Below are 27,312 nucleotides of genomic sequence, written 5' to 3' on the forward strand. Positions count from 1 at the left end.
GTCCATTCCTGGCCTAACTCCACTGGAGAGGAGGGAATCACTGCCTGGGCAGCCCTGGGGTGCTGCTGCTCCCTGATCCTGCTGCTCTGGGCTCTCCTGACACCCACTCCCCTCCTTCCATGGGGATTTGCTCCTGTTTTGTGTTTTCCCAGCACAGAGGATGTCAGTGCTCTGACACCAGGTCCTTTCAAGTTTTTTAGCTGTCCCATCCCAGGGTGGCTTTGGGGACCTGTCTCTCCTGACAGCCCCACCCTTCAGCTCCTGCTGCACTTGCTTGGTCTCTCCAGATCTGTGAGAAATTGTCCTGCAGTTTCCCCCCTGTGACAGGAAGGGTGTCCCCATGCCATGGAGCCATTCCCAGTCTGCTCTGTGCTTCCCATGGGAATCTCGTTGATGTTCCTCTGCTCTGCTCTAAGGGCTGGGAGGAACAATAATAACATACACTGGATTTATTTTATTATTATTTTTTTTATTAATGAAACAGAGCATTTTGGGGGAGTACAGCACTGCCTGTGTGCAGGCTCAGCTGTGTGGGCAGGTGGTCCCTGGTGACCATGTCATGGCTAATTGCCCCCCTGGTGTGACCCAGCCGTGCTGCAGAGCCAGCCAGGGTGAGGGCAAGAGCCCAATTTCCTGAGCACAGCAGAGCTCCCTGTGGCAGCCAAGCACTTTTCCAGGGCTTCCTCGGGTATCAGAATTCACTGCTCGTCTGCCTGGCTGGTAATTAGTTCCAGAGTGAGAGCTGGGCTGTGTGAGAGTGCTGGGATTCCATGGGGAGTGTGTGCCCAGGGATGGCAGCTCGCATGTGGGAGCTCCCTGGGTTTTAGCCTGGCACCCCCTAACGTGGATTGGGCTGGGAAATGCTCTGCAGAGCCTGTGCCCCTCCTGTGCCCTGGTTTTTGTCCCTCTCCATCAGGAATGGCCAGGTTTTCCTGCCTGGCAGCTGCAAGGGGAGCTCAGGACAGCTCGGAGCTGTGGGACACAGCCAGGACAGGATTCCCTCCTTCCCTCCCTGCATCCATCCAGGCCCTGTGCCCGCAGCTCTGCATCCCGGATTCCTGCTCCCTGCCTTTCCCTGCCTGGCATCAGTCTCTGCAGTGCCACCCCCTGGCAGGCCCCGCAGAGCTGACAGGAGCTGCCAGCTCCTGCAGAACCCAGAAAAACCCAAATCCCCCCAAATCCCACCCGGGCAGGGCTCAGGGTCCCACAGCAGCCATGAGCTCAACGCCAGGGACAAACAGCAGCCACAGGAAAACAAAACTCCTCTCTCTGTCCCTCTCCCTTGCTTTGCTGGAAACACTTTGCCTGGAAATCCATTCCGGGTGGAAAAGAGAGTGGGATCACCCCAGGAGCAGTGCTGGGTGTGGGGGAGCCCAGCAGCCCTGCCCAGCATCCCCAGCTCTGACGTGGGACCTCTAAGCAAAGCCAGCTGTGTGCTGAGGGAGATGAAAGCCCCAAATCAGACAGGATAAGCACAGTATTAGTGTGGGATACGCCACTCATTTCTGATTTAAATTACTGTTTTTACTTCCTGGACTCAGGGGAGAGTGAGGATGTGAGGAAAATGAAGAGGTTTAGACATGGACATTCCTTCACCAGATACTGGCAAGAGATGGTGCTGAATGCAGCTGAGGTCATTGCCAGCACTGCTTGCAGGACGATCAGCTTCCTGCTGATTTGTTTTCCGTGTATCCTGGGCAGATTATCTCCTTACAGGTTCCCTCCTGGATAAGGGATTAAATCCCCCAGCCCTCAGTGCCAGGTGTGGGCAGGGCTGCAGTGCCAGGGGGAGCAGGGCAGTGCCACAGGATGCTGGGCTGGGATGGATGCTTTATGTTTTAGGGAAAAGCTGAATTTTTGCTGTTCCCTATACTTTGTGTATAGATCTGTCCTTATCAGAGTCCCACTGCAGGCAGAGTGTTTACAGGAGGTGAAATATCCCAGGTGAGGCAGTGGAAGTGCAGGAATGTTTAGCAGATTTAGCAGAGAACAGAGCAGGCACTGCCCCCCCAGCTCCTGAGGCTCCTTTCCACCCCAGACAAGTTTTACATAGAACCAGAGAAAGGTTTGGCTGGGAAGGGACCTTAAAGCTCATCTCATTCCATCCTTTGCCATGGGCAGGGACCCCTCCCACTATCCCAGGCTGCTTCAGGCCCCATCCAACCTGGCCTTGAGGATTTCCAGGGATGGGGCAGCCGCAGTTTCTCTGTTATGGTGTCACACCTCCCTCACAGGGAACAATTATTTCCAGTATCCCATCTGAACTTCTCTTCCCACTTAAAGCCATTCCTCCTTGTCCTGTTACTCTATGCCCTTATAAAAATCCTTCTCCAGCTTTCCTGTAGCCCCTCCAGGTCCCCTTTCCCCCTTGTCAGCAGAGGAATTTGCCCAGAACTCCTGTCCCCACCCCATCCCCAGCCCAAATCATGCTCAGGGTCTCACATCGCAACTTCCCAGAGTATTTCATGTCTCCTGTCACCGCTGTCACCCTGGGGGAGGGTTCCTGTGTCCTCCCTGGGGCTCTGCCTCCTGTCCCTGCTGAGTGCTGCCAGTGTGGCCACCGAGCCCACTGCAGGGTTCAGGTGGCTGGAAACCATGCCCTGCACAGCCAGAAATCCTCCTGTGGAGATCAGGGAGCACCAAAGGCTCCTGGAGATCAGCGAGGGGAGATGGCTGGGTGGGTGTGATCTCAGGAAAGGGGATATTTTCTCTTTGAGTTGAAAAAGCTGAGTTGTTTACGTCCATTTGTGCAGGATAAAGGGCTGGGGAAAGTCGTGGTGTTTCCAAGTGAGGAATGGCAGTGGTTCACACTCTGCCAATGGCCCTTCCAGCATTTTCCATCATCTGCAGTTGTCCCCTTCATCCCCTGCTCAGTTCAGCCCTGAGATCCCCACCATGGAGCCCTGTGCTGTCCCCTCGGCCCCAGGGAAGGGCAGCAGCAATGTCTCCATCCGGACAGAGGTGGGAGCAGGAGCTGGCGTTCCTCAGGAGCCATTCCCAAACCAGCCCAGGAAAGGACACTGAGCAATGAAACAGCAAAGGGATTTGTCAGTAAAGCATCTGTCTGACGGCTCTGGGGGTTTATCCCAAACTCTAACCAGGAGCTGCTCTCTCTCTCTGTCTCCCTTGCAGAGCTTCAGCGAGAGGGAAGCATAGAGACGCTCAGTAACAGCTCGGGCTCCACCAGCGGCAGCATCCCCCGAAACTTCGACGGCTACCGCTCCCCGCTGCCCACCAACGAGAACCAGCCCCTGAGCCTGTTCCCCACGGGGTTCCCCTGAAGCCGCCGCCCCTCGGGGACGCTCCAGGAGGGGACACATCCAGCCTGTTCCCCGCGGGGTTCCCCAGTGCAGGGACACACCCGGCCGGGGGAAGGAGCCGCCTCTCCCCCATCAATCCCGCTGTGTCTGTCACCTGCCAGCTCCCGGGATGGTTCTCGTTACCCTGATGAATATTGATGACTCTTAAACCTTCCTGAAGCATCCTCATGAAATCTTGACTCTGTGTTCCTGTGCAATACGAAGAGGCTCCATCTTCAGTCCTGAGAGCTCTGCAGCTTCTTTTTCTCGCTGTCTTCAGGAGGAGGTTGGGTGAGGAGAAATACTCCTAAAGCCATCTTGGGTCAAGCACAAGGTTTCACAACTGTTCTCTGCTTTTTTTCGTGCTGAGAGATGAATCTCTGTAAATCAGGGGAGCTCTCACCATTCGTGAAAGTGCCGAGCATTATTGGATGAACTGGAGAGACTGGAAACTGGAGGACTTTCTGTGGACAGGGTTGATGATGTTATTCCTTCCTCATCATGTCTCCTTGCTGCCCTTCTTCCCCTCTGATACTCATCAATGCCAGGAGTATTACCAATGGAAATGTTTCTTTTTGTTCTTTGGAAGAATTCTCTCTCTCTCGCTCTGATTTTCTTCTAGTCATGTATTTTAGAAATGTACTTAATTGACTAATTGCAGTCACGGATTTCTCATATTTGGTTATAAAAGTTGTTCATTGGAACTCAGATTATCTGTCCAGAAATGCATGTGTCATTGAATAAATCTAAGTTAAACAAGAAACTGCTTGAACGGCAATGTCCATGGAGTGTTACTGGGCAGACTGTGGGCTTTGTGCACCTCCCTGGACCAGACTCTGTGTGTATTTACTGACTTGAGGGCTTTAATTAAAGCCATCAGTGGCTGTTCTGCAGCCAGTCTAGCATGGTTTTGTCTCCCCATTTCCTTGTCCTCATGTGCACAGACAGGATTTTTAAAACAAGGTATTTAGGGGGTGTGCCTTGCACCCACTTGGCTCCTCTAAAAACCAACACCCTGCTCTGGTTGGGGCCCTGTTTCTTCATCCCCCTGACTCCAGTGGGACAGAAGGACCAGGTGCAGGAGGCAGAGCACCCATTTCCATCTGTTCTGTTGTAGGATCATGGACCAGAGGCTTTGCAGAGCAGCCTGAACCTCTGCACCCTTCTGAACAGACACAGTCAGAGCTAGCACTGCATAACCCTGCTGATAAAACAGTTCTGGGCTCACACATCATAACCACACAAATTCCAACATCTCAGCCAACTTGTGTCTAGCAGCAGAGTGAGATGGGGCTGTCAGCTTATGAAATTTCCTTCCCACTACTTGTTTTTAATAGAAGCCGTTTGAGTCATGGCAGGGAGAGGAAACTATCGAAAGCCACAAATCTTACAGCTCCAGCCAGCCACACCAAGGGATGCAGAACCAACCACCCTCTTCCTACTCCATCCCCAAACACCCAGTTCAGTCTTGGGCTTGGTTTGGGTTGGTTTTGTTGGGTTTTTTTTTGCTTTTGACTGTGACACAGCCACTCAGAAGGTTTTGTTTTCTTCAGGCTTGGAAACCGCTAATAAAAAGCGAGAGTTTACAGCAATAATTTCAGTTTCTTGCTTGGTTTTCAGTCAGTCTCTTCTCAAGCAAAAAAATAACTTCCTTGGGATGAAATCAGAGGAGGGTTTTGCCTCTAAGTAAGTACTTGCAGCTCCGGCCTGCTGGCTATATCTGCTGTAATGTTATGTTCCTTTTTGTCTGTAAAATAAAGGCTTGAAGTGCAGGGCTGAGGGCAGGACTGGCACCGCGGGCAAATGGGACCGCAGGGTCAAGTCAGTCCACACCAGTCAGGGTTTTTAACACAGTTCAAGCCAAGGTCAGCTCCAAAAGTTCAAACAAAATCCAGATTAACACATACAGAAGGGATTGTGTTGTCACCGTGATGCTTGTTTCCTTCCAGGCTTTCCAAGGAGCGGGGAAAGGGACAAAGTTCTCCTGGAGGGAGAGAGGAAGGAAGGAAGGAAAGAAGGAAAGAGCTCCTCTCCCTCCTGCCTGGGACAGCCTGGCTGAGCACACCGAGTGGGATAGCACATAACACACAGTGGTGTCATTGCAAATGTATTTGTTGTTGGCAGGCATTAAATCACTTTTTATAAGTGCTGCAATATGGCCATGTGGAAATTCCCAGTCTGCAAGAAGCTCCTTTGAATCAGGATGTTTTGTTTAAAGTGGGGGGGGGGAAGAGATTCAAAAAAACCCTACAAACTGGGGCTGTACCAAAATATTTTCAGTCTGGTTCATTGAAAAGAATGTCCTAAATTCTCTGCTGTTGATAGCCCTGTAGCCAAACTGTTAAGAAAGACTAGAGCCTAAAAAAAAAAAAAAAAAAAAAAAAAGCATTGCCATGAGGTGGCTAATTTAACTTTAATTTGATACTTTCAAAGATGACCCAGCAGAATAACCACTGAGTTCCAGCCCTTCTGTGAGCCAGAGAAAGCTGAGTGTGTTGCAGTGATGACTGTATAGGATCTGATTCATTGATAACTCCATGAGGTCTGAATTATCACTCACTCTAAGGTCTGCAGGGTCTGATTTAATGATCATTTTATAGGATTTCATTCAATAATAACTCTGTAGGATCTGATTCATTAGTAACACATCCCTGCACTGTGTTCTTCACTCACACCCGTGGCCCTAAAAGCCCCATTTCAGCTGGGTGCCAGGTGGCCACACCACCCTTCCTCCTCCTCCTCCTCAGCAGCCAAATGAGAGCTCATTTCCAGGCACCAGGAGAGAACATTTCTGTTCCTTGATAAGTCTAGAAGCTGCTCTTAAGGGAGGTTCACCCCTGGCTTTAACAGAACCAGGTTTTCAGCCTGGGAACTTGATCCAAACCCCACTTGAAAGCAGCCAGAGGCTCGTGGGCTTTGCAGGATTTCGTGGTGGAAATTCTCCAGGTGAGTTTCTGACACGCCAGGTTCCCAGCACAGCAGCTGGCAGCCCGGCAAGAATGCTGTGCCATGACATAAACCAAAGAGCCCAAGAGACACGGGGACTTGCAGGTTTTTAAACTCTTTCCAGTAGTTGTAAGCAGAGGGCTCCTGCTGAGTTCAAAAGGCAAAACGTCTCATTTAAAGCAGGGCTGACTGTATATCACTCTGGGCATAAAGTGGGGCTCTTCTATTAAAAGTTGAGTTCAGATTTCATGAATTAACATGAAATATTGCTTTCTTATCCTACCCTGGTTTCTGTAATACACACACACGTGTAGCAAGCTTAAATCATGGGAGGGGGACGTTGGGCTGCTGGAAAAGGAGTGGGAAATCAGTGGTTTTCCATCGTGACAGCTCGGAGTTCAGATGAAATCAGATCTCAGGAGCAGCCCAGGGCCTGGGTGTCACCGTCAGGGTTCCTGTGCTTTGCAGAGCTCGTGGAGCTCAGGGTTTGGTGGCTTTGCTGGGGATGCTGAGCCCCAGCCCAGGCAAACCCATCCTGTCCCTGTCCCTCTGAGGGACAGGCTCTGGTCTGTCCTGCCCTGCCCTGAGCAGCTTCCCCAGGCCCAGAATATTTGCTGGGACAAGGCAAAGTTCTGGCCAAGGGCAAAACACTGCCAGGATCTCCTTCCTCAGCAGAGAGCCCGGAGCAGAGCTTGGCACACTCACTGTGCACGCTTTGCACACTTTGCACACTGTGCAATCCCTGGGCGCTGCTCCCCATCCTCCCTGGGGGAAATCCATGCTGCTCCCACCACGGCTTCCTCAGGGACTTTTTGAGCATCCAAACCACGTCTGCGCCACGTCTCTACATTTATTTTCTCTTTTCTCGCTCCTTTGCTCTGGCCTGTTGCTGTGCAGGGTAGGAAAGTTTGCGCCATTTCCTGTTGTCTTTCCCTTGTGCTCCTGAGATATTGTAAAAATGTTCGGTATCCTCCAGTAGGTTGTAATCACTTCACCCTAATGTTTCACAGCTGCTAAGTGTAACTTTAAACCCGACCATTTGAGTGCTTACAATTAGCGAGTCAATGGGGCTGAGATCGGGTCTTTGTGATTGCAAAAAGGAGAAAACGAAACTTCTTTTTTTTTTCCTTTTTTTTTTTGCCTTGAGTTTTAATTGGATAAAACGGGAACAAAAGTTGAGGAGACGAGGTTTTTTTGGTTTTTTTTTTTAATGCAATAAATGATTAGTGGCTTGTGTGCTAGGAAAAAAATAATTGGATGCACTGCTTGGCCTGTGTCACAGATGGAAAAGGCACCGGGGCAAGGATTTGTCTGCCGGGACTGCAGGAGCTGCTGGGAGCAGAATGGGGAAGGGAAGGGAAGGGAAGGGAAGGGAAGGGAAGGGAAGGGAAGGGAAGGGAAGGGAAGGGAAGGGAAGGGAAGGGAAGGGAAGGGAAGGGAAGGGAAGGGAAGGGAAGGGAAGGGAAGGGAAGGGAAGGGAAGGGAAGGGAAGGGAAGGGAAGGGAAGGGAAGGGAAGGGAAGGGAAGGGAAGGGAAGGGAAGGGAAGGGAAGGGAGGTTCAGCTGTGCCCTCACCTGTCCCTGTCACCTGTCCCTGCCCAGCCGGGCACAGCATCTGTCAGGCAGTTCCCAGGCTGAATTTGTGCCTTTCTTGGGAGTTTCTGCTGCAGGAAATTGTGCTGAAATCCTGGCAGAAGGGTCAGGGGCTTGCAGCATCCCTCCCTGGGGATGGCACAGCGCAGGGATGCTCCATGGAAAGCCTTCCTGCCACCTGATCATAAATACTAATTAATAGCAAAGCCCTGGTCTGGATCAAGGAGGAGGCTCTGAATTTTCTTGGGAACTTTGCTGTCTGAAAGGTATCTGAAATATTCCCTAGCACTCAGCCTATCAGTGGCTCAATTATTCGGCGAGCAGCCGTACAAAGTTAATTTCTAATTTAATACAATGTTAAAAGGTTGTCAGGTTAAAATCTAATCTATAAACGAGACATGAAACGTCTCCTTAATAAAAACAAGTATTGCTAACCAATCCTGGCTCAAACCACAGGCTGCTGCTTCTTTTATGGGACATAATTATTTCCCGGTGAGTATTTTCAATATTATTACAGGACATTAATAAAAGGTGATGCCACTGCCCGTGCTGCCCATCCCACCTTGTGCCACTCCTTGAGCCCCAGTGGGAAGGCCAGGCACATCCCACGGCCTCTCCTCCCATGCCAGGGTGCCCACACTGCTGCCACCTTCCAAGGTACATTGAATTTTGCTCTTTTTGCTGCAGCCACCTCCCAAGAAAGGCACACTGAATTTTGCTCTTTTTGCTGTGGAAAGGGGAAAGTCCAGCTGTCATGTGGCAGTGATGCCATTGTCCTGCCCGGGTGACTGGCCAGACTGTGACACTCCTGCTCCAGTTATCCACAGTGTCCGTGGAGCTGGGCAGGATCCTGGGTAGGATCCTTGCCAGGCTCAGCCCAAATCCACCCTGCCTTGGCTCACACCATCAGCTTTGCTGTGGTGTGATTTTCAGCTGTGGGTTGATTTTCCAGGAGGAATCTCACCAGTTCCAGAGGATTGGATCAGAATTCTGAGCTCCCCTCAGTGGCCATGGAGCCCAGCAAGGAGAGGTTCCCCTAAAGAAAACAGGGTTTTGATGGGAGCAGGTGATCCCCACCACAGCAAGGACTGGAGGGGGATGTGGGGTAATTAATTATAATAACTGGAGCTAAAATGGAGGCACGGGGAGATGTGCTGGTCTGAACCTTCAAGGGATGTGTGGGCCCTTTGCCCTTTGGATAAAGGGATGGGATGGGATGGGATGGGATGGGATGGGATGGGATGGGATGGGATGGGATGGGATGGGATGGGATGGGATGGGATGGGATGGGATGGGATGGGATGGGATGGGATGGGATGGGGTGGGATGGGATGGGATGGGGTGGGATGGGATGGGATGTGTGAGGTGAGACAGCACCTGCACCTCTGTACAGATGTCAGAACTCAGTACATCCCTCCAAGTGTCCAGAGTTGCTGGGGGCTCAGAGACCCTGGCACACAGCCCAGAACACCTGTGGGTTTGATTTTGACCCCTGGAGCAAATTGCCAGCTTTGTATGAGGACCTGAAAGTCCCAGAAGTTTAAATAGTATAATAATAAAATTATCACTGGGTGAAAAGGGAGTTTTTGGGATTTTTAGAAAGGGGGTTTTGGGCACAAGAGGGACTTGGGCATGTCCGGTCCTTCTTCTTCTTCTTCTTCTTCTTCTTCTTCTTCTTCTTCTTCTTCTTCTCTACCTCCATCTTCTGCAGGGATGTTGGCACTTTAGGATTGGTTTAGAATAGAGGTGCACTGTCTAATATAGGTGATAGGTATTGGGAATTAAGTGTAAATATGTTATACATAGTTTTTAGTATAAAAAGCCAACACCGCCCCGAGGGCGGTCCGAGTGCCTTTGGCTGCCCTGCTGAGCAGATCTTGGCTGGGCAGGGAGAAAAATTTTATACATAAGATTTAATAAACAACTTTAAGAATGAAAACTGAAGAAATCCGGCTCGTTCTTTGGACGTGCAGGCAGAAACAGAGACTTTTCACGGGGCTGCAATCAACAGCAAAACCTCCCGAGACCCAAACAGCAGCTCCGAGTGTGAAGCCCCTGGTGCCGCCTCTCCTGCTCCCACACCTGCAGGGGAAGCAGGAGGAGCCCGGGGGGCGGCTCAGGTGCATCCCTGCATCCCACCAGCACCCGAAGGGCAGAGAGATGGGGCTGGCACCTCGCTGGGGCCAAGGGGAGGGAGCAGAGCCGCGGGCAGGCAGAGCCGCAGCCCGGGCAGCGCAATCTGTGCCCTTAATCCCGGCGTGTCCTGCGCGCTCTCAAATCCCCTCCACCTCAATGAGCGCTCGGAGCGCCGGGCCCGGAGCGGGCGAGGCGGCCCCGGGGCTGGCGGCGAGGATTTGCTCGAGAGGCGCTGGTTTGAGGTGAGATTTGAAGGATGCAAGACAGATGGCAACCGGAGAGGACAAACGGATCAAGGGAAGGGTTTGTTTTCAGCGTGGAGGGGAAAACACACGGGGGAATACTGCTGGCCACAAAACGGGGGCTGTTCGTACCTGCGGCAGCTCCAGCCCTGCGCTGAGCCCGGTGAGCGGGACCGTCCCGGGGATTTGTCTGCGGGGATGAATCGGCCCCAGCGCCACCCCGAGTGTCCCCAGACAAAGCTGGGACAAGGGTTATTAGCCAGCCATTGTCCCCACTATCTTTCCTTCCCTTTCAGCCTCCCTCCCCGTGGCCAGGTCTCAAAGACCGTGTGTCAAGAGATTGGTGACCTGCGGGAAGGGCAATTGCTTGCTTTGTGCCGGCGGCCCGGCGTCGGGCTGTTATGTACTTGTGATTTGGGGCTGCCTGCGTTGAAGTATCCATGGAAAACACATGGAGAGCGATCTGCCAGCACCGCCGAGCTCCTGTGGGCAAGGAGGCTGGAAAAGAAGGTTCCGGCGTGTCTGCCCGTGCCAAAATCCCCCAATTCCCCAGGACGGTCAGTGCAAGAGCCCAGCGCCTACAGAGAAGCGAGGGAAAATCCGGGCAATGAGAAAATTAAATTAAATGCAGAGGTGCCCGGGAATGGAGCTGGATGCAGGGCTGAGGCGAGGCCTTGCCCCAGAGCAGTTTGAGTTTTCCGACTGGTGTTAAGAAGTGAAGGATGGGAAGAGCCTGTGCTGCCTGCAGGGGCATGTTCCACCTCTCTGGCTTGGAGGAGCTCTGGGTTTTGGAGGAAATGTAAATCAAGGTTATGGCAGTTGGCCCTTCCATTCAGGGCTGGTGTGCATCAAATTTACCATGGTGAAACACCCAGGACAGGGACAGAAGCAATGAAAAGTGTTGCTCCTGCCCAGGACCAGCTCGTGATTTATTCTGGCTGGTTTTATTCTCTGGCCAGTGAAATGCTCTCTCCAATAAACACGAGACAGTGATTTTCTGCAATTCCAAAAGTCAAACCTAGACCAAAACCACAACTCACGTGACGTGGGACCAGCGGCGTCAGATCCTGCTTCAGATGTGATTCCAGACAAGTTCCCAGATCCCGTCTGAAGCAAACAGGCCGCGATGTGAGACCCTGTCAGCTCTGCCCACGCAGGGCCGGCTCACTCGTCCTTCCTTTGATCCTCCGACTTCTGCCAAACTCGTGGCCCCAAACAGGGAGAAAAGGGGTTCTGGGGGGCTGAGTGACCCTCATGGGGCTGGGGCTGCCCTGCATCTTCCCCCTTGCAGAGGGGACTGCACCCACCAGGAACAGTTTAAAAATTAAAACTAACAAGGGAGATAAACCGGGATGTCCCGTCCTCGAGGATTTTGTTGCCCAGGTATAGGCAAGGTCCCCTCCCAGAAGGGGATTTTTTGGCCGGCTGGGGAGGTTGCACCGTGCGTGGAGCCTCCAGTGATTTTTTTTTCTCTGTTCCCAGAACCGATTCTGTCGCTTTTCCCCTCCTCACCAGGACATGTCAGGCTGCGGGAGTGAGGCAGCCTCGTCCCGGCCGCTCCGGACCCCAAATCCTCGTTGTTAAATCCAGAGAGGGAGCAGAGGGAGGACCCCAACACCATCATTGTATCAAATAACGCCGTTTGCTGGAGCTGCTGGATTTAGGAGAGGAGCTTTGGCTCGTCCCTCCCCAGACCGGCTCCACTCGGGGAACGCGGGCAGACAGCGGGACCCCGATTATCGATAGGAGCCGATAGAGAGGGGACAGCGGGACCCCGATTATCGATAGGAGCCGATAGAGAGGGGACAGCGGGACCCCGATTATCGATAGGAGCCGATAGAGAGGGGACAGCGGGACCCCGATTATCGATAGGGGCCGATAGAGATGGGACAGCGGGACCCCGATTATCGATAGGGGCCGATAGAGCACCGAGGGGACAGCGGGACCCGAGGGGCAGCGACACCGAGCCCGGCTCCCGGCAAGGAGCGCCCGGACGGAGCGGGGGCTCCGCGGCTCCGTTTCCCCGCAGACTCGAGCCGCGGTCACGCGTGGCGGCGGGCGAGGGGTGCTCGGCCCCGGCCCCGTCCCATGACGGCGATGAGGCGGCGATAATGCCATTAGGCCGGGATTAGGCGCCCGCGCCGGGATGTGACACACTTTCTCGAATGGAAGTTTTTTAAACAGAGGGATTTGCGCGATTCCCCACCGCGCCCCTCCATCCCCATCCCCGTTCCCGTCCCCATCCCCGGGGCCAGCCCCGGTTCCAGGCGGGTCCCCTCGCTCTGCACGGCCCGGACCGGGGCTCCCGTTTCCTTTTAAGGCAGCGGGCTCGGTGCGGGCTCGGAGCCGCGCCCCGACGTGGAGAGCCCCGAGGGCGCGGGGCTGGAGGGGTCACTCCGCCCCCGCGCAAGGACAGTGCTCCGTAACTCCAAAACAATAATAAAATAATTTAAAATTCAATGAAGTGCAGGTTCACAGCTCCAAGTGGCGCGGTGCAACGGGAGGATGGAGGATGCGTGTGTCTCCTCCCGGCCGGGCCGGGGTCACTCGCCGCCCGCCCCGCCAAACAGGCTGGGAAATGTGTTTATAAATTGTTCAAACTCTGCATAAACTTCAGCGGCGTTTGTGTCTGCGTCTCCCCGCATGTTGTTATTTTCCAGAAATCTGGATTACTGGAAATATTTTCTTTAAAGCTGGAGGGAAATCTAAACAGTCTGAGGGCAGGGGGATCGGGGCGGGGGCTCCGCGGGGTTCCCTGCGCACCCGAGGGCCGCGCAGAGGGAGGAGAAGCGGGGTGGCGGTGCCGGGGCCGGTGACAGAGCGAGCATCTCCCTGGGCTGCTGTCGATTAAAGGGCATCAGCCGGGCCCCGGTGCCCATCGACCCCTCCCCGTCCCTTCCCGCGGGCACCGGGGCGCGGCGGGGCAGCGGAGTCGTTATCCCGGGATCTCCCGGGGTGTTTTTTAGGGGATTCCCAGGGGTGCGAGGGGAGATGGGCGCCCCGAGAAGGAAAGCGGAGCAGGGGTGTCCTGGGCGCAGATGGTGAGATCAAACGAGGACAGTCCCGTCACACGTGGAGCTCCTTTCCACCCCAGGTGGAGTGGAGAAAAGGGGCTGCGAAGCTGCTGGGGCTGTGGGGCCGTCCTCGCCCCCTCCCCGCTTGCCCCACGGCCCGGCTGGGGCTGCAGGGCCGGGGAACGCACCCGGGGCTTGGGGGACTGAATTCCCTTGGGGACAGAGGGCGCTCCCCCACCCCGCACCTGCGGCTTCACTCAGGGAATCTCTGCCGTCCCCAGGTCCGTCTGTCTGTCCGGCTGCTCCCGGGGACGGACAGCAGAGCCCAGCGCTGTGGCACCGTGTCCTTCCCCCATGGCACGATGTTTCCACCCCGATTTGGGAAGGTGCGAGCAGCCGGGCCGCCCTCCCCAAGGGCCCGGGGGTCTCCTCTTGCCGTGGCATCACTGCGGGGATGGGGGGCCCGACGGGTGGCCCTGGGCACGAGAAAACCGCTTTGGCCCGGTGCAGCCATCGGGGGGAGCGCTCCCCGGGGCGCGGGGCCGGTGCAGCGGGAGGAGCGGAAGGCGGAGGCCCGGCTGCTTGTGAGAATTGTTATTTTTCATCAATCACCCGCAATTTGTGTAAGTGCCCCGGACAGGACACCAGCCGTCCTGCTGGCTGGGGTCACGGAGACAACACAGCGATGGAGAAGAGCAAATTGCATTTGCTCACCAGCTCACAGATCCAAATTACGGCCCTCGCATGGCGCGGGGAAGAGAGCGAAAGGTCCATGTGACATGAGGGAAATATGAAGGACTTTGACAGGTCTTAAACGGCCTGGCGCCAAGGCCTAAGTCTACCGGCTAAAAATAGAAAAGGGATGATGAGTGGAGATGGGCAGAGATGAAAGGGGAAGAGCGAGCGGGGCCGCGGTGCGGGGCGGCCGGGGGGCGGGGGCGGCCCGACGGGACGCTTTACCCGGGCTGGACCGGGACAGATCCCCGGGACGGATCCCGGGACGGATCCACGGGACAAGCCCGGTCTCCATACTCTCGGCCCGGGGATTGGGGACCGGGACTGCACCAGGAGCCGGGCACGGCGGCCCAGAGGGCTGCATTGCCCTGGGGCAGGCTGGAACGCCTTCCCTGGCAGGGAACAGAGCGGGGACACTGCACGGCTGCCCTCGGGAAGGGAACCGAGGCCGGCGCCTCCTCTGTCCCTGCCCGGTGCTCGGTCACCGTCGGGCGATGCGGGCACGGCCCGTCCATGGGCGCGGGCTCCTGGGTGGTGTACGGGGCAGTGAGGGGTGGCAGCGCAGTCGGTTCCCCGGCCCCCGTTGGTTCCCCCGTTCGCCCCCATCCCGCAGCCCCACCGGCGGCCGTCGCTACGGAAGGTCGGGAGCCGAGGCTGCTCTGGATCGGTTTTATTCTGCGGCGTTACAGCGGTGTGGGGGACAGTGGCCCGAGGACAGGCGACCTTTCCCCGCGGGGACACGGCCGCTCCAGGCCATGAAGGGCCGGGCCCCGCGTCCTCCCGCGGAGCAGAGGCCGAGGAGTCCGCGGGAGAACCGTCCCGGCGTGGGGGGACTCGCCCCGAGGCAAGGAAAGGCTTCACTTTTTCCTTGTGTTCGGGGAGGGGGGAAAATTAGGAAAAAAAAAAATACAAGCAAGCCCCACTTTTGCCAAAGCTGCCGTCAGCAGTTTTCCACGGCGGCGAGGAAGCAAAGTCCAAATTGGGTTTAAATTTCAGTCCCCGTTGCCCGTTCAATGGTCAGCGGGACCCCCCCCCGGGCGCCGTGCGGGCAGAGGTGAACCTGCCGCGGGGCCGGGGCAGGTGGAGATCGGCCCCGGGATCCCCGCGATGGGGATGGAAATAGAGATGGAGATGGAGCTCCGCGGGCGGGGGGCGCTGCCTGCAGGATGAACCGGGGCGGGGGAACAGAGAGGAGCAGTCGGGATGGGAAGGGGACACCCGGGGGTCCCCGCATCGGGCCCTGCTCGGGGAGCAGCGCCACAGAACCCCGAGGGCTCCGAGCGGCCGCGGCCGCGCCTCGCTGCGCACCCGCGGAGCGGCAGGGCCCGGGAACGAGGGGGGACAGGCCGGGGGGCAGAGCAGGGGGCCGGCCGCCCCCCCCCCGTCCCGCCTGGTCGCAGCGCAGGCGGCGGGGGCAGGAGCCTTGGAAGGATGGCAGGGCGCTTTTTGAAGATTTGGGGGTAAATATGAAGTGACAAGAGACGGGTCTTTATTGTGAGGGCTCAGCCGCCTGGCGCCAGGGCCCTCTTCAGCCACCGCGGCCCTCAGTTAATCAGCGCAGATCTCCAAACCGGCCTCTCCGAGGGGACACCCACCGCGCCCGCCGCCCCCCCGGGCCCCGGCGCGGCGGGACCGGCCCTAATCCCTCAGCAAACAGCCCCGGAGTGTCCCCCCTCCTCTTATCTGTCTCCCCCCGCCCGGGTAAACAGCCCCTCCGGCCGGGCACCGCCGCGCTGGCCCCGGCCGCGCACCCGCCGCGCCCCGACGGCGGGGCCTGGGGCTCTGCGCCTCCTCCGCGGGCGCGGAGCTGCGGGCGGGACCCCCCGCTCCGGGTCGGGGCGGCTGCGGGCAGGGTGGGGGCGACCCCTGGGAGCGACTCACCCGCCTGGAGCTCGGGGCTCGGGGCCTCGCCCGCAGCTCTCGCCGGGCCGCGCTTCCGGCGGCCGCCCCGTCGGCTCTGCGGGCTGTGCGGGCTCTGCGCGGCTCTGCGCGGGCTGTGCGCGGCTGGAGCGGCGGGCAGGGCGCGCCCCACCGCCATCCGCTCTCCAGGATCTGTCGTAAGGCGGCCGCCGCCGGGCTCCCCCGGCCTCTCCCCCCCGTTCCCGGCCCGCCGCCCCCGCGCAGACCGGCGGGGGCCTCAGCCGCGCCCCCCGCCCCCGAGGCTCCGCTCCCCGCTCCGCCGAGGCGGCTCCGCGCTGGCCCCGCACCGGCGGCGCAGCCGGGGCTGACCCGGTATGCGGAAAGGAGCCGGGGGTGGGATTTCGAGCACTTTTCTCTGTCATTGGTTAATATTTTATTCTGTTGACATGTTTTCTTACTGCCGATGCTTCCGACACCTTCTCCTTTTTTTTTTTTTTTTTCTCCCTTTTTTTTTTTTCCCCTTCTTCCCTTCCTCCCTCCCTCCGCGCCCCCCGCCCCCCCGCGCCCGGAGCTTGGCCGGAGCTGTCAAAACCCCGCCTATGCAGATCCACAATTGGTCTGAAACGCGTAAAATCAGCAATCAAGGGGGCTTGGCTCATTAGCGGGCGGATCAGAGCAGGAAGGACATGTGAGATAGTCACAGTTTTACAGAGATCAGGACAAGATCTCACCGCTCCCACTCGGCTCCCTTGGCCATGAGCAGCCCGAGCCGCAGCGCCGAGCGCGGAGCGCGGAGCCGGCGCGGCCCCGCCGGGGCGCAGCCCGGGCCCGCGGGGGTGTGAGGGCAGCGCGGCCGCCCCTGCTCCGCCGCGCCCGCGCAGCCCCGCGCAGCCCGACCCGGCTTTTGTTTCTATTTTAGTGTCGGGAAGGACTTTCCTGGGAGGGCTCGTTCCCTCGCTCGCTCTCCCTCGCTGCAACAACAACAACAAAAAATAAGGACCTACTGTCTCCCCTCCGCAGACCGGGAGTCCCAGGAGCCGGGAACTGCCTCGCTTTTCCTTTTTTTTTCTTTTTCCTTCTTATTTTTTTCTTTCTTTTTATATTTTTTCTTTTTTTTTTTTTTAAATCCCGAATCTAGTTCGGCTGATTTTCGCCTCTTTTTTTATGCTTTCTTTTTTCTTTTCTTTTTTTTTTTTTTTTTGGAGAGTGTGTGTGTGTTGTTGATTTTCCTTCCTCTTCCAGAGACTCGAGCGAATTGGCTGGGCAGGAGAGGAGAAAAATATAAAACCCAACAAATACACACACACACAGCATTTTTGTAAAGGGAATCCCTCTTTTTCTCCTGGATTTGTGGATGCACCGATGAGAGATCCAGCCTTCCCAGGGACTGCCATGGCTTACCACCCCTTCCACACACCCCGGCCGGCTGACTTCCCCATGTCCGCTTTCCTCGCAGCCGCCCAGCCGTCCTTTTTCCCGGCTCTGGCTCTGCCTCCGGCGGCGTTGGCGAAGCCCATGCCGGACCCGGGGCTGGCCGGGGCGGCCGAGGCCGGGCTGCACGTCTCGGCCCTGGGACACCACCACCAAGCCGCCCATCTGCGCTCGCTTAAAAGCCTGGAACCCGAGGAGGAGGTCGAGGACGACCCCAAAGTAACGCTGGAAGCCAAAGAGCTTTGGGACCAGTTCCACAAGCTGGGCACCGAGATGGTGATCACCAAGTCGGGGAGGTGAGAGCCGGCCCCGCGCAGCCCCCCCAGCCCGCCCCGCACCTGCGCGGCCGCGCAGCGCCCTCGCCCCTCGCTCCATCCCGCTCCCCATCCCTGCCGTGAATTAACTCGGGGAGTTTCGATCCTTGGAGTTTTTCGGAGGTGTTTCCCCACCCGGCTCCTCCGAGCTTTCCCATCACCGCTCCCCTCCGCCTCCCGCTGCTGCTTTTCCGAGCGCGATCCCAAATTAAATTCGTGCGCGTTAATTGAGCGCTGGGAACCCCCCGCTCCCGTTGTTTTTGCCGCTTCCCGCCGCTTCCTTCCCTCCTGCCAAACTTTCCCCACGTCCGGGGTCGTCCCCGGCCCTGCCCGCGGCCCCGGGCCCGGGGGAGGCAGCCCGAGGTGCCGAGCGAGCGGCTCGGCGAAGGGCAGAGAAATAGAGGAAAACTAGAATAATATTTTCTCCCCTTATTTCCCGAAATGGGATTTTTGAGCTCTTTCCCTGCTTTCTGCCACGGTGTGGGCAGCACAGCGGGATGAGAAGAGGTGGGACGGGAGGAAGGCTGGGGATCCTCAGCGAGCTGAGCTAAAAATGGAGGTTTGGGAGCACGGCCGGGGCCGGGCGGTGCGGGAGGCTCGGCGGGGCCGGCGGCGGGCGGGGGCAGCCCGGTACCGCTCTGGGTCTCTCCGCAGGAGGATGTTCCCCCCGTTCAAGGTGCGGGTGAGCGGCCTGGACAAGAAGGCCAAGTACATTTTGCTGATGGATATAGTGGCGGCCGACGACTGCCGGTACAAATTCCACAACTCCCGCTGGATGGTGGCTGGCAAGGCCGACCCGGAGATGCCCAAGCGCATGTACATCCATCCCGACAGCCCGGCCACGGGGGAGCAGTGGATGGCCAAACCTGTTGCCTTTCACAAGCTCAAGCTCACCAACAACATCTCGGATAAGCACGGCTTTGTAAGTGCGGCTGCGGGGCAGAGCGGAGCCCCCCGGGCAGGGACCCTGGGCAGGAGCGGGGTGTGCCCGGTGCGGGCTCTGCCTGGTGCGGGGTCTGTCCATGATCTCCCCGGAGAAACCGTGAGGCTTTAGAGCCTCCTCCAGCCGTGTCGGGCTGAGCGGCGGGGCCTGGCCAGGCCTTGCGATGCCCTGGCTGTCCCGCAGCCCCTGGTCCTGCCCGGCTCCGAGGGGCAGCTCCGGTTCTCCGGGGGAAAATGAGGGTTGGGCTGCGAGCAGCCTCAGGCTCCCCTTGGCTCCCGCATCCCCGGCCTGTGCTGCTGCTTCTTGCCAGCCCTGGAGGCTCTGTGGGGAGAGGAATTTTGGGAGGTGGGTGTGCGGGGACTGCAGCCCCGACGGGGCTGTCGCTGCCCCCCTGGCCGGGGCTGTCGCTGCCGGGGCCGGCGGCACCTGCGCTGGGTTCCCGCAGGCGGGAGAAGCGCTGGAATCGTTGGCACCATCTGCCACAGAAAGCCCCTGTTTAAATCCCTGTTGATGGTGTCTGCATCACCTAAAGGAGGTAAAAACAAAACGAAGGAATTAAGCCAAAAAAGCCACCAACCAAAATAAACAGAGAAAGGAAAAGGAGAGAGGGAGAGAGAAAGGAAAGGCGGCGGGGAGTGAGTGAGTGAGCGCTGGCCATTTGCAGAGACCCGCGAACGCGGGGTCAGAGCGCGATCCTGCGGGAATGCTCGCAGGGGGAAATCCCAGCGCCCCAGCCGGCTCTCCTTCCTCCGAGCGAGCATTTGGGGCGATAAAGGGAAAGTTCATCGTGCAGCGCTGCCGATGCGGTAATTTACGGTAAAATCCCGGGGGCTGCGGGACCCCGCTCGGAGCAGCTCCGCACCTCCCGCAGAACTTTCTTTCCCCTCTGTCTTTTTATTTTTCTCCTCTCTATTTTTCCACTCTCTCTAGTTCTTTTTTCATTTTTTCTCTCTCACTTTTATTTTTTTTCTCTTAAGGCAGGAAACAGCGTCTTTGTTAAATAATACATTGCGAGGTTATTTATAGCCAGAAAGGTAAATCGATAGAAAAGGAGTTTAAAAAATATCTTCTTTTTTTTTGTACTGGTGAAAAACTAGTTTGATTCAGCGCTTTTAACGGTTCGCCTCCTTCAATTAAAGATTTCTGGTGTCTGTCGTTGTCCAAAATCCGGACTGTTAAATCTGCGAGATGAGGGTTTAGCCAGTGCCCATCTGGTCAGAGAGGGATGATTATTTTTTTTAAAGGAATGCAGATTTGCACGCCTGAATGAGAGTTTTTGCACCATTTTTATGATAAATCCCATCTAGATTATATCAATATAACACCGATCCGACAGTTCATCAGCAGGTGATTATTGCTCGGGTTAAAAAAAGGGGGGGGATTTTTTTTTATTACCTTCTAAACCGAAATGAAGTGATAATTATTTAGCCATTCGGCTGACGTTATTTGACAATAATTACTCAAGCTTTCGCCGTCCCTCTCCGAATTCTGGGCAGTGAATTCTGCATTTCAGCCCGACCACAGCAGGTTGGGGAATTATTTAAAAGCCATCGTGCAGGAAAGCAGGCAGCGAGGGGCCAGGGGTCGGAGCGGCTTGGGGTGTTCAGCCGCTTCCAAAAATCCTCAGCCAAATCACGGGGAATTCGGGTTTTACTAAGAAAAAAAAAAAAAAAAAAACAGCAACAACAAACCAAACTCAAAAAAAAAAATAAAACGAAAGGGTAGAGAACGGCTTTGAGTGTTGGCGAGGCTTTCAGACACCTGGCTGGAAAAGAAAAATAAAAAAGTCTGTTCCTTCTGCAGCGTTGCTCCGAGACATAAATTTGCCATGGCTCGTGGTGAAACGCTCCTTTCAGGTCGCAGGCGCTGCCTGGGGCTGGCACCGGCTCCTGCCGCCCCCGACACTCACCCGCAGCCTTTTAACATTATTTTTTTTTTTGTGGTGGCGAGGGATAGTAATTTATTTTTAAGGACGGAAATATGAAAAGCGGTGAGAAACGTGTCGAAAAGTCGCCTCGAGTTTGCAGGGTTGTAATAAAACTGGGAGATCCCTTTTGCTGCTTTATTGCCGTGCTTAACACCCGCAAAGATGCTGCTCTGCCTGCGTTCCCTGACCTCCTTCTTTGGGGACAGATCCTGCAATGGCATCAGCAAAAAAATAAGAAATCTCCTTCTCTGGCATCCGCCTGCATGGTGAATTTGAGTGTTTTTTGGGGCTGTTTTCGGGGGGAAAGGGGTTTTTTAGGGAGGGAGCTGGAGGCTGACGGCAGCCGCGGGCTGTGCTCTCTCTCGCCCATCCCAGACCATCCTGAACTCCATGCACAAGTACCAGCCCAGGTTTCACATCGTCCGGGCCAACGACATCCTCAAGCTGCCCTACAGCACCTTCCGCACCTACGTGTTCCCCGAGACCGACTTCATCGCCGTCACTGCCTACCAGAACGACAAGGTACGGCCGGGCCCCCCTGGCCCTGTCCCCATCCCTGTCCCCATCCCTGCCCTGTCCCCATCCCTGTCCCCATCCCTGTCCCCATCCCTGTCCCCATCCCTGCCCCATCCCTTACCCCGTTTCAGGGTATTTTTCTGTCTGTGTGTGTTGACGAGGATATTTCAGGGCAAAAAGCAGCAACACTAAAAAGGTTAAACCCCAAGCCCTCAGAGGAGGATGCACCCTCATACTGCTTGTATTATTATCGCTGGTTTTAGTGTTAGCATTAATGCTGTTGTCAGTATTTTTGTTATTGCTATCGATAATTCCCTCATGGAGTTTGTTGTGCCTTTCTGGGCCCTGGGAGCCTCTGCTGCAGGCCCAGGCTCTGAAGAGCAGCACCAGGCCTGGGCAGCCTCACCAAGGAGGTGCCCAGGGCTCTGGAGGAGCCAAAAAATAGAGGCAGATAAGCTAATTTTAGTTGCTTTTGTGATTTAGCAAGTGTCACTCCGTGAGCAGGCAGAGCACGATGGGGAGCAGGGAGCCTCTGCCGTCCCCTTCCAAGCGTTGTGTGTGTGTCTTAACCCAAAAGCTGACCCCCACCTCCAGCCCTGGCTGCTGATGCTAATTGACAGCTCTGTCTGAGGGTCCTGGTGGGCTTGTTTCCCTCGTAAAGTTTATGGCGAAGAGTCACAATCGATTAAAGAGCACTTTGTCTGCTCGGCTGGGGCCGGCCGTGGGCCCCGTCGGGCGGGGGATGCTCGGGCCGGGGGATGCTCGGGCCGGGGGTCGCGGCGGGGCCGGGCAGCCGGGCCCTTTGCAGAGCCCCTCTCGGGGCCGTGTTCCAGGGCCATGCATTATTGAGCGCCCTGATGTCGCCGGCCCCGGCAGCCCGTGGCAGGCAGGGATAAGAATAGCTTTTAACCAGCGCCGCGCAGCTCAGTCGCCATCTTCCCTCCGGGGGGCCGTGAAAAATAACTTCCTATCATTAAGACGCTATTAATAATTCAAGGCCAAACCTCAGCATCATTTTTAATAAAGCGTGCGGTGTGTTAACGCGGGCTCCGCAGCCTGCGCCGCGCACCCCGCGCTCCCCGACGGCCGGGGCTTCACACCGCCCCTTCTCTCCTTGTCCCCGCGGCAGATCACGCAGCTGAAAATCGATAACAACCCCTTCGCCAAGGGCTTTCGGGACACGGGCAATGGCCGGCGGGAGAAGAGGTAAGGGGCGCTCCCGTCCCCCCGGCTCCGCGCCCGCGGGGCACGGCCGGGCCCGACGCTGCCTTGTCCCGCAGGAAGCAGCTCTCGCTGCCGTCCCTGCGGATGTACGAGGAGCCCTGCAAGCCCGACCGCGACGGCGGAGAGTCGGACGCCTCGTCGTGCGAGCCCTCGGCCGTGCGCGATGCCCTGCACTCGCCCGTGGGCGCCCTGCCCAGCCCCCTGCGCCTCAAGGGCAGCGGCAGAGGTAAGGCAGGATGCGCTCCCCAAGTGTCCCCGAACGTTCTGCTCGCGCTGATTTCCCGTGGGCAGCAAGGCAAAACATTGGGGAAAAGAAAGATGGGGATGTGCGCAGCGGAGCTCAGGGTTCAAAAAGATAAAATCAGAGGAAACGCAAATGGCATTCACGAGTTGCCACGTTTTTCTCTTTATGTATTTTCTTTGGAATATATATTTGATCCTCTGTACACCTGGTGTGGATATAATACTTCTTGTATTTAAATTATACAAGAAGAAATGGCAAAGCAAGCCTGTGTGCTCACCAGGTTAGCCTGGCATGCCCTTCCTTCCTTCCATGGGAATCTTACCCTCCCCTAAAAAAGAGAGAAAAAAGAGAAAAGAAAAAGAATTAATACATTTGAAAGAGGAAAAAAAAATGTTGTAACTCCAGGGCTTCAGGCTGGTAAATGAAAATCAACCAGCATCTCCCACGCTGCAGTTGCTGATGCTGGGTTTTGTCTCGCAGCACTATCAATCTGCTCTTTAAACTTTCCACCAACTCCATTCCCTGCAAACCTTCATCAAAACTGCAACCCCCCACCCCGAGCTGCAGGGAGGGTTTATTACATCCCTCTCCACTTTCAAAGGCTTCCCTGAATATTTGCCCCAGCCTGCAGAGCTTCACCTCACCCGCACCAAAAGGCTTTTCTCGTTTAGTGGAGCCGCTCAGGCAGGGCTCAGCTCCCCTCGCCTCGCATCCCCTGCCTCCTCTGAGGGCTCAATGAGATTTTTTAAATTAAAGCCCTTTTTAGAGAAGTCTGTACCATACTCCCAGCCTTAAAACTGCCTCTTTAACCTGTCTCAACCTGCACATTTGGAATAAATCCACGGTGCACTGCCAATCAGCTCCATGTAATTAAATACTCGCAGGAGCATTTCCTCCCGCGCTGCCCAGTGCCCGCTCTCTGCAGCCTGCTCGGACTGTGCAGCTGAGGACAGCGATGCTGTAACAGGTTCTGCTTCTCCATCAAACAGGTTTTCCTGTCTGGCACAGCCACAAGACTTGCTGTTGTTAATCCCCATCTTTCAGAGTGACTATAGCACAAGGGTCCCCAAAATGAGTCTCTCCCGTTAATAACAATCGCAGCTTCACTGTCCAACCTCCCCCTGACACCAGGGCTCTTGTGAGTGACCCCTTTGTCACCTCCCCTGGTGCTTCTTCTCTGACCCGTGCCCCTCCATCCCCCTGCAGAGGAGAAGCCAGGGGCTGACAGCGACACGGAGGCGGAGAAGGTGCCCGAGGAGCGGCCGGTGGCAGCAGCCAGCCCCAGCGCAGAGGACGCGACGCCCCGCGGCAGCCCCCGGTGCCCGGAGGAGCGGAGCAAGGAGAGGCACAGCCCGGAGAAAGCCAAGGACGGGGCATCCCCCCGGGAGGCTCCTGGCGAGGGCCTGTTCGGAGCGCGGGGCCTGGAGAAGGACAAGGTGGAGGGAAGGAGGAAAGAGACGGAGCCGGGCAAGAAGGACACGGAGGGCGGCGGGCTGGGCAAGGAGGCGTTCGCGCCGCTGATGGTGCACACGGACAGCCCCCCGCACCTGAGCACCGGGCACCTGCAGAGCCTGGCGCTCTCTGGCCTCCACGGGCAGCAGTTCTTCAGCCCGCTGGGCGCCGGGCAGCCCCTCTTCATCCACCCGGGACAGTTTGCCATGGCGCCCGGCGCCTTCTCTGCCATGGGCATGGGACACTTGCTGGCCTCGGTGACCGGCGGGGGCAGCCTGGAGAACGGAGCCCTCTCGTCCGCCCCGGGCGCAGCAGGGACGGCCACCCCCTTCCCTTTCCACCTCTCCCAGCACATGTTGGCCTCTCAGGTAAGCCCTGTGTCCCCATCCCTATCCCTGCTGCCCAGCTGGGCTCTGGAATCTCCTCTTTGTGTTCACCCCTTGAGTGAGCGCAGCCCTTTGGGGATGCAGGTCAGGCCTGGCCAGTGTCACCCCCAGTGTGGGGACATCCAGGGTGGCCCCATTGCAGGGAAGGAGCTGCTGGTGCCCCCAGCCTCCCCCAGGCCCTCTGCAGCCCACAGGGACAAGGGGTGACACACTCCTGAGATGTTACCAGATTTGGCACAGGCAGAACATGGAGGACATTTTGAAGGCAGCTTTGAGGTTGATTTGAGAAGGAATCTCGATTTTTTTGCGGCTGCTATCGCTCCTCCATAGTCAAGGGCAGAGTCAGGAGCTGTGGCCCTGCCTGACCTGGCTGTCCCCATCCAGCAGCTCCCTGTCTTCCTGTCAGCTCTGAAGGGCTCCCACAGTGCCTTTCCCATCTCCTCTGGTGGAACACATAAAGATGTCTTTGAACTCCCCTAATTTATCCATCCTGCTTAACAATGTGTTTTAATGTGGTTAAGGGGCTGTGATGCTGCACAGGCAGCGAGCAGGGAGGGGATGAGGCAGATCTCAGGCAGGGGTTTGTGCTCGGTGGCACCAGCCTGGCTCGGGATGGCGTGCCAGGGGCTGTACCCCCTCTCTTTGTGTGGAACGGGCTGATACCCCCAAGCTCTGTTTTTAGGGTGACACTGGGCTGTTCCATCTTTGCCTTGGCTTTTTTTTTTGGGGGGGGGGATGCAGCAGCACAGCTCTGACAGCTCTTTCTCTCTCTCCTCAGGGAATCCCGATGCCCACCTTCGGCGGACTCTTCCCCTACCCCTACACCTACATGGCAGCGGCCGCAGCCGCCGCCTCGGCCATGCCGGCCACCAGCGCTGCGGCCGCGGCGGGGCCGCTGTCCCGCAACCCCTTCCTGGGCAGCAGCCGGCCCCGCCTGCGCTTCAGCCCCTACCAGCTGCCGGTGGGCATCCCGCCCAGCACCAACCTGCTGACCACCGGCCTGCCCGCCAGCCTCAACGCCGAGGGCTCCAAGGGCGGCGGCGGCAGCCGGGAGCCCAGCCCGCTGCCCGAGCCGCCCCTGCACAAGGGGGGCGCCCAGCGCGCCGCCGCCTCCCCCAAGGGCTCCCTGAAGGAGTCGCTCAATGAACTGCAGAACATCCAGAGACTGGTGAGCGGGCTGGAGAGCCAGCGGGAGCTGTCCCCGGGCAGGGAGTCCCCGAAGTGAGCGGCGGGGCGGGCAGCGAGCCCTCCCGGCGGGGCGGAGAAGCACTGGTATTCTGTACAGCACAGTATAAATATTTATTGCGGAGAGCGAGCGAGGGCTGGGAGCGAGCGGCGGGACGGAGCCGCCACCCCAGAGCCTGGAGGGAGCAGCTGGAGCGCGGGGCTCGCCCACCCCTGGGCTGGGGGGGCTGGGAGCGGCTCCCCCCGCCCCAGCGAGGCCGCGGAGCCCCCAGGACCCCCCAGCCCCCCGCTCCAGGGGCAGGGTGAGGAGCTGGTACCGACACACCTGATGGACGGGGCTGCCCCTCTTTCGGTGAGGGGCGAGAAGGGCCAAACCCTCATGGCCAAACCCTCATCTGTGCAAGGGGAGGGGGAAGGAAAAAATAATTTAAAAAGAAAAAAAAAAATAAAAGAGAGATAAGAAAAGGAAAATGGAAACCAAACCGCCTCGGCAGCAGCCACCGCCGAGCAGGGCGGGCACGGCGGGGGGAGCCTCGTGGGTACCTGGGCAGATATTTATGAAATAAATGGTAATTTGTGTAAATAAGCTATAAGGATCCCAGAATATGCAAATTGGTATTAATTTATTCAGAGTTGTACATTGGTGTGTACATAATATTTAGAGTTTAACTCCTCGCATTTAAGGTTTTTTTCGGTTTTTTTTTTCATTTTACATGAACATATATATTGTAAATGAAAACTATTTAGCTCTTTGTGATTGAAGGAGATATCGGTTTCTCTGTGTTTTAAAATATTGTTTATCCCGCCTGTTCTCTAGGACAATCATGTGCCACTGATAAAACAATTTTTGGAGTCATTAAAAGTAAGATTTCAATCCTTTAACGGACTTTTGCAAGAAAAAAAAAATAAACTAACGAATCCAAAACGTAACTAAACTATTGTTACAGTGCGGGGTATAGAGAATGCAGGAATAAACCTCAGGTTTTTATTTTTCACTCCAGAACAAAAAAAAAAGTATAATAAATTTAAATATCACAGGACTGTGCTCTATATTTGTTTTAAAATAAAAAGATACATGATTTGCAACGTGCTGGTTACTCGGGTATCTGTCTGTTCAGTTTTGATGAATTCTCACATCTTTCAATAAAAAAAAAAACTCTACTCGGAGAAGTCCTGCCGGCTCCCGCCTGTTTCATTCCCGCGACCGGTCCGCCCCGTCGGGGCCGCCGCTGCTCCGCAGGTGCGCAGCGCTGGGAGCCGCCCTCGCTTCCGCGGGGCGCGGAGCCTCCATGATAGACGGGGACAGACGGAAACCCCCCGGTTTGCGCGGCCGCGGAGCGCAGGGCACGATCCGCCGGCTCTGCCCTTCGGGGCTCGCCCCTCCCGGGCCGGCAGGTGCTCGGAGGCACCGCGGGTGCGGCGGGAGCGGCACCGGGACGGACCTTCCGCGGGTGCCGGGCTGGCCCCGCCGTGCCCGGGGCGAGCGCAGAGCCGGGACCGGCCCGCCGGGGCTGCGGGGACGCTGCGGGAGCGGCGGGGACCGGGAGCGCTGCCCGCAGGATGGAGGGAGCGGGGCGGAGCGGCACCGGCGGGCACGGGGAAAGGGTGACGGGAAAAGGATGACGGGGTAGGGATGATGGGGAAGGGATGACCTGGGCACGCCGGTGCCGTCCGGGATGGTGGCGGAGTGACCCGGGCGCGCCGGTGCTGTCGGGGATGGGGCCGCTGCTAGCGGTGGGCTTTAAATCCCCCCGTTCGCCCCGAGGCCGGTGGTGCCGTCGTGGGGCCTCTACTTTTTGGTTCCTCAGCCGTTCCCCGTCCCCGTGCGGGGTTCGCGGCCCCGGAGGAAGGAGCGGGGCCGTTCCC

General features: G+C 57.1%; 2 protein-coding genes across 10 annotated transcripts in view; both read left to right on the forward strand.

The window, feature by feature from the left end:
* The window catches only part of BCAS3 (BCAS3 microtubule associated cell migration factor), a 306,177-nt gene extending 302,115 nt beyond the window's left edge, over nt 1-4,062 (forward strand). For 7 of the 9 annotated variants that reach the window (XM_074557124.1, XM_074557125.1, XM_074557127.1 and 4 more), the window contains one exon: nt 3,133-4,062. In XM_074557124.1, coding sequence (XP_074413225.1) covers nt 3,133-3,281 — 149 coding nt within the window. In that variant the 3' untranslated portion in view covers nt 3,282-4,062. The remainder of the gene's footprint in view (nt 1-3,132) is intronic. The other 2 variants (XR_012583520.1, XM_074557120.1) reach the window with 1 other exon arrangement.
* Nucleotides 4,063-16,415: 12,353 nt separating this feature from the next.
* TBX2 (T-box transcription factor 2) lies at nt 16,416-26,409 on the forward strand. Its single transcript, XM_074556963.1, has 7 exons — nt 16,416-17,551; nt 18,224-18,491; nt 20,815-20,961; nt 22,085-22,161; nt 22,236-22,405; nt 23,630-24,243; nt 25,040-26,409. Exons 1-7 carry the CDS (start codon nt 17,187-17,189, stop codon nt 25,484-25,486), a joined length of 2,088 nt encoding a protein of 695 aa, XP_074413064.1. The 5' UTR covers nt 16,416-17,186; the 3' UTR covers nt 25,487-26,409.
* Nucleotides 26,410-27,312: the final 903 nt, after the last annotated feature.

This window comes from Zonotrichia albicollis, chromosome 22 (assembly GCF_047830755.1).
Source record: "Zonotrichia albicollis isolate bZonAlb1 chromosome 22, bZonAlb1.hap1, whole genome shotgun sequence".
Lineage (NCBI taxonomy): Eukaryota > Metazoa > Chordata > Aves > Passeriformes > Passerellidae > Zonotrichia > Zonotrichia albicollis.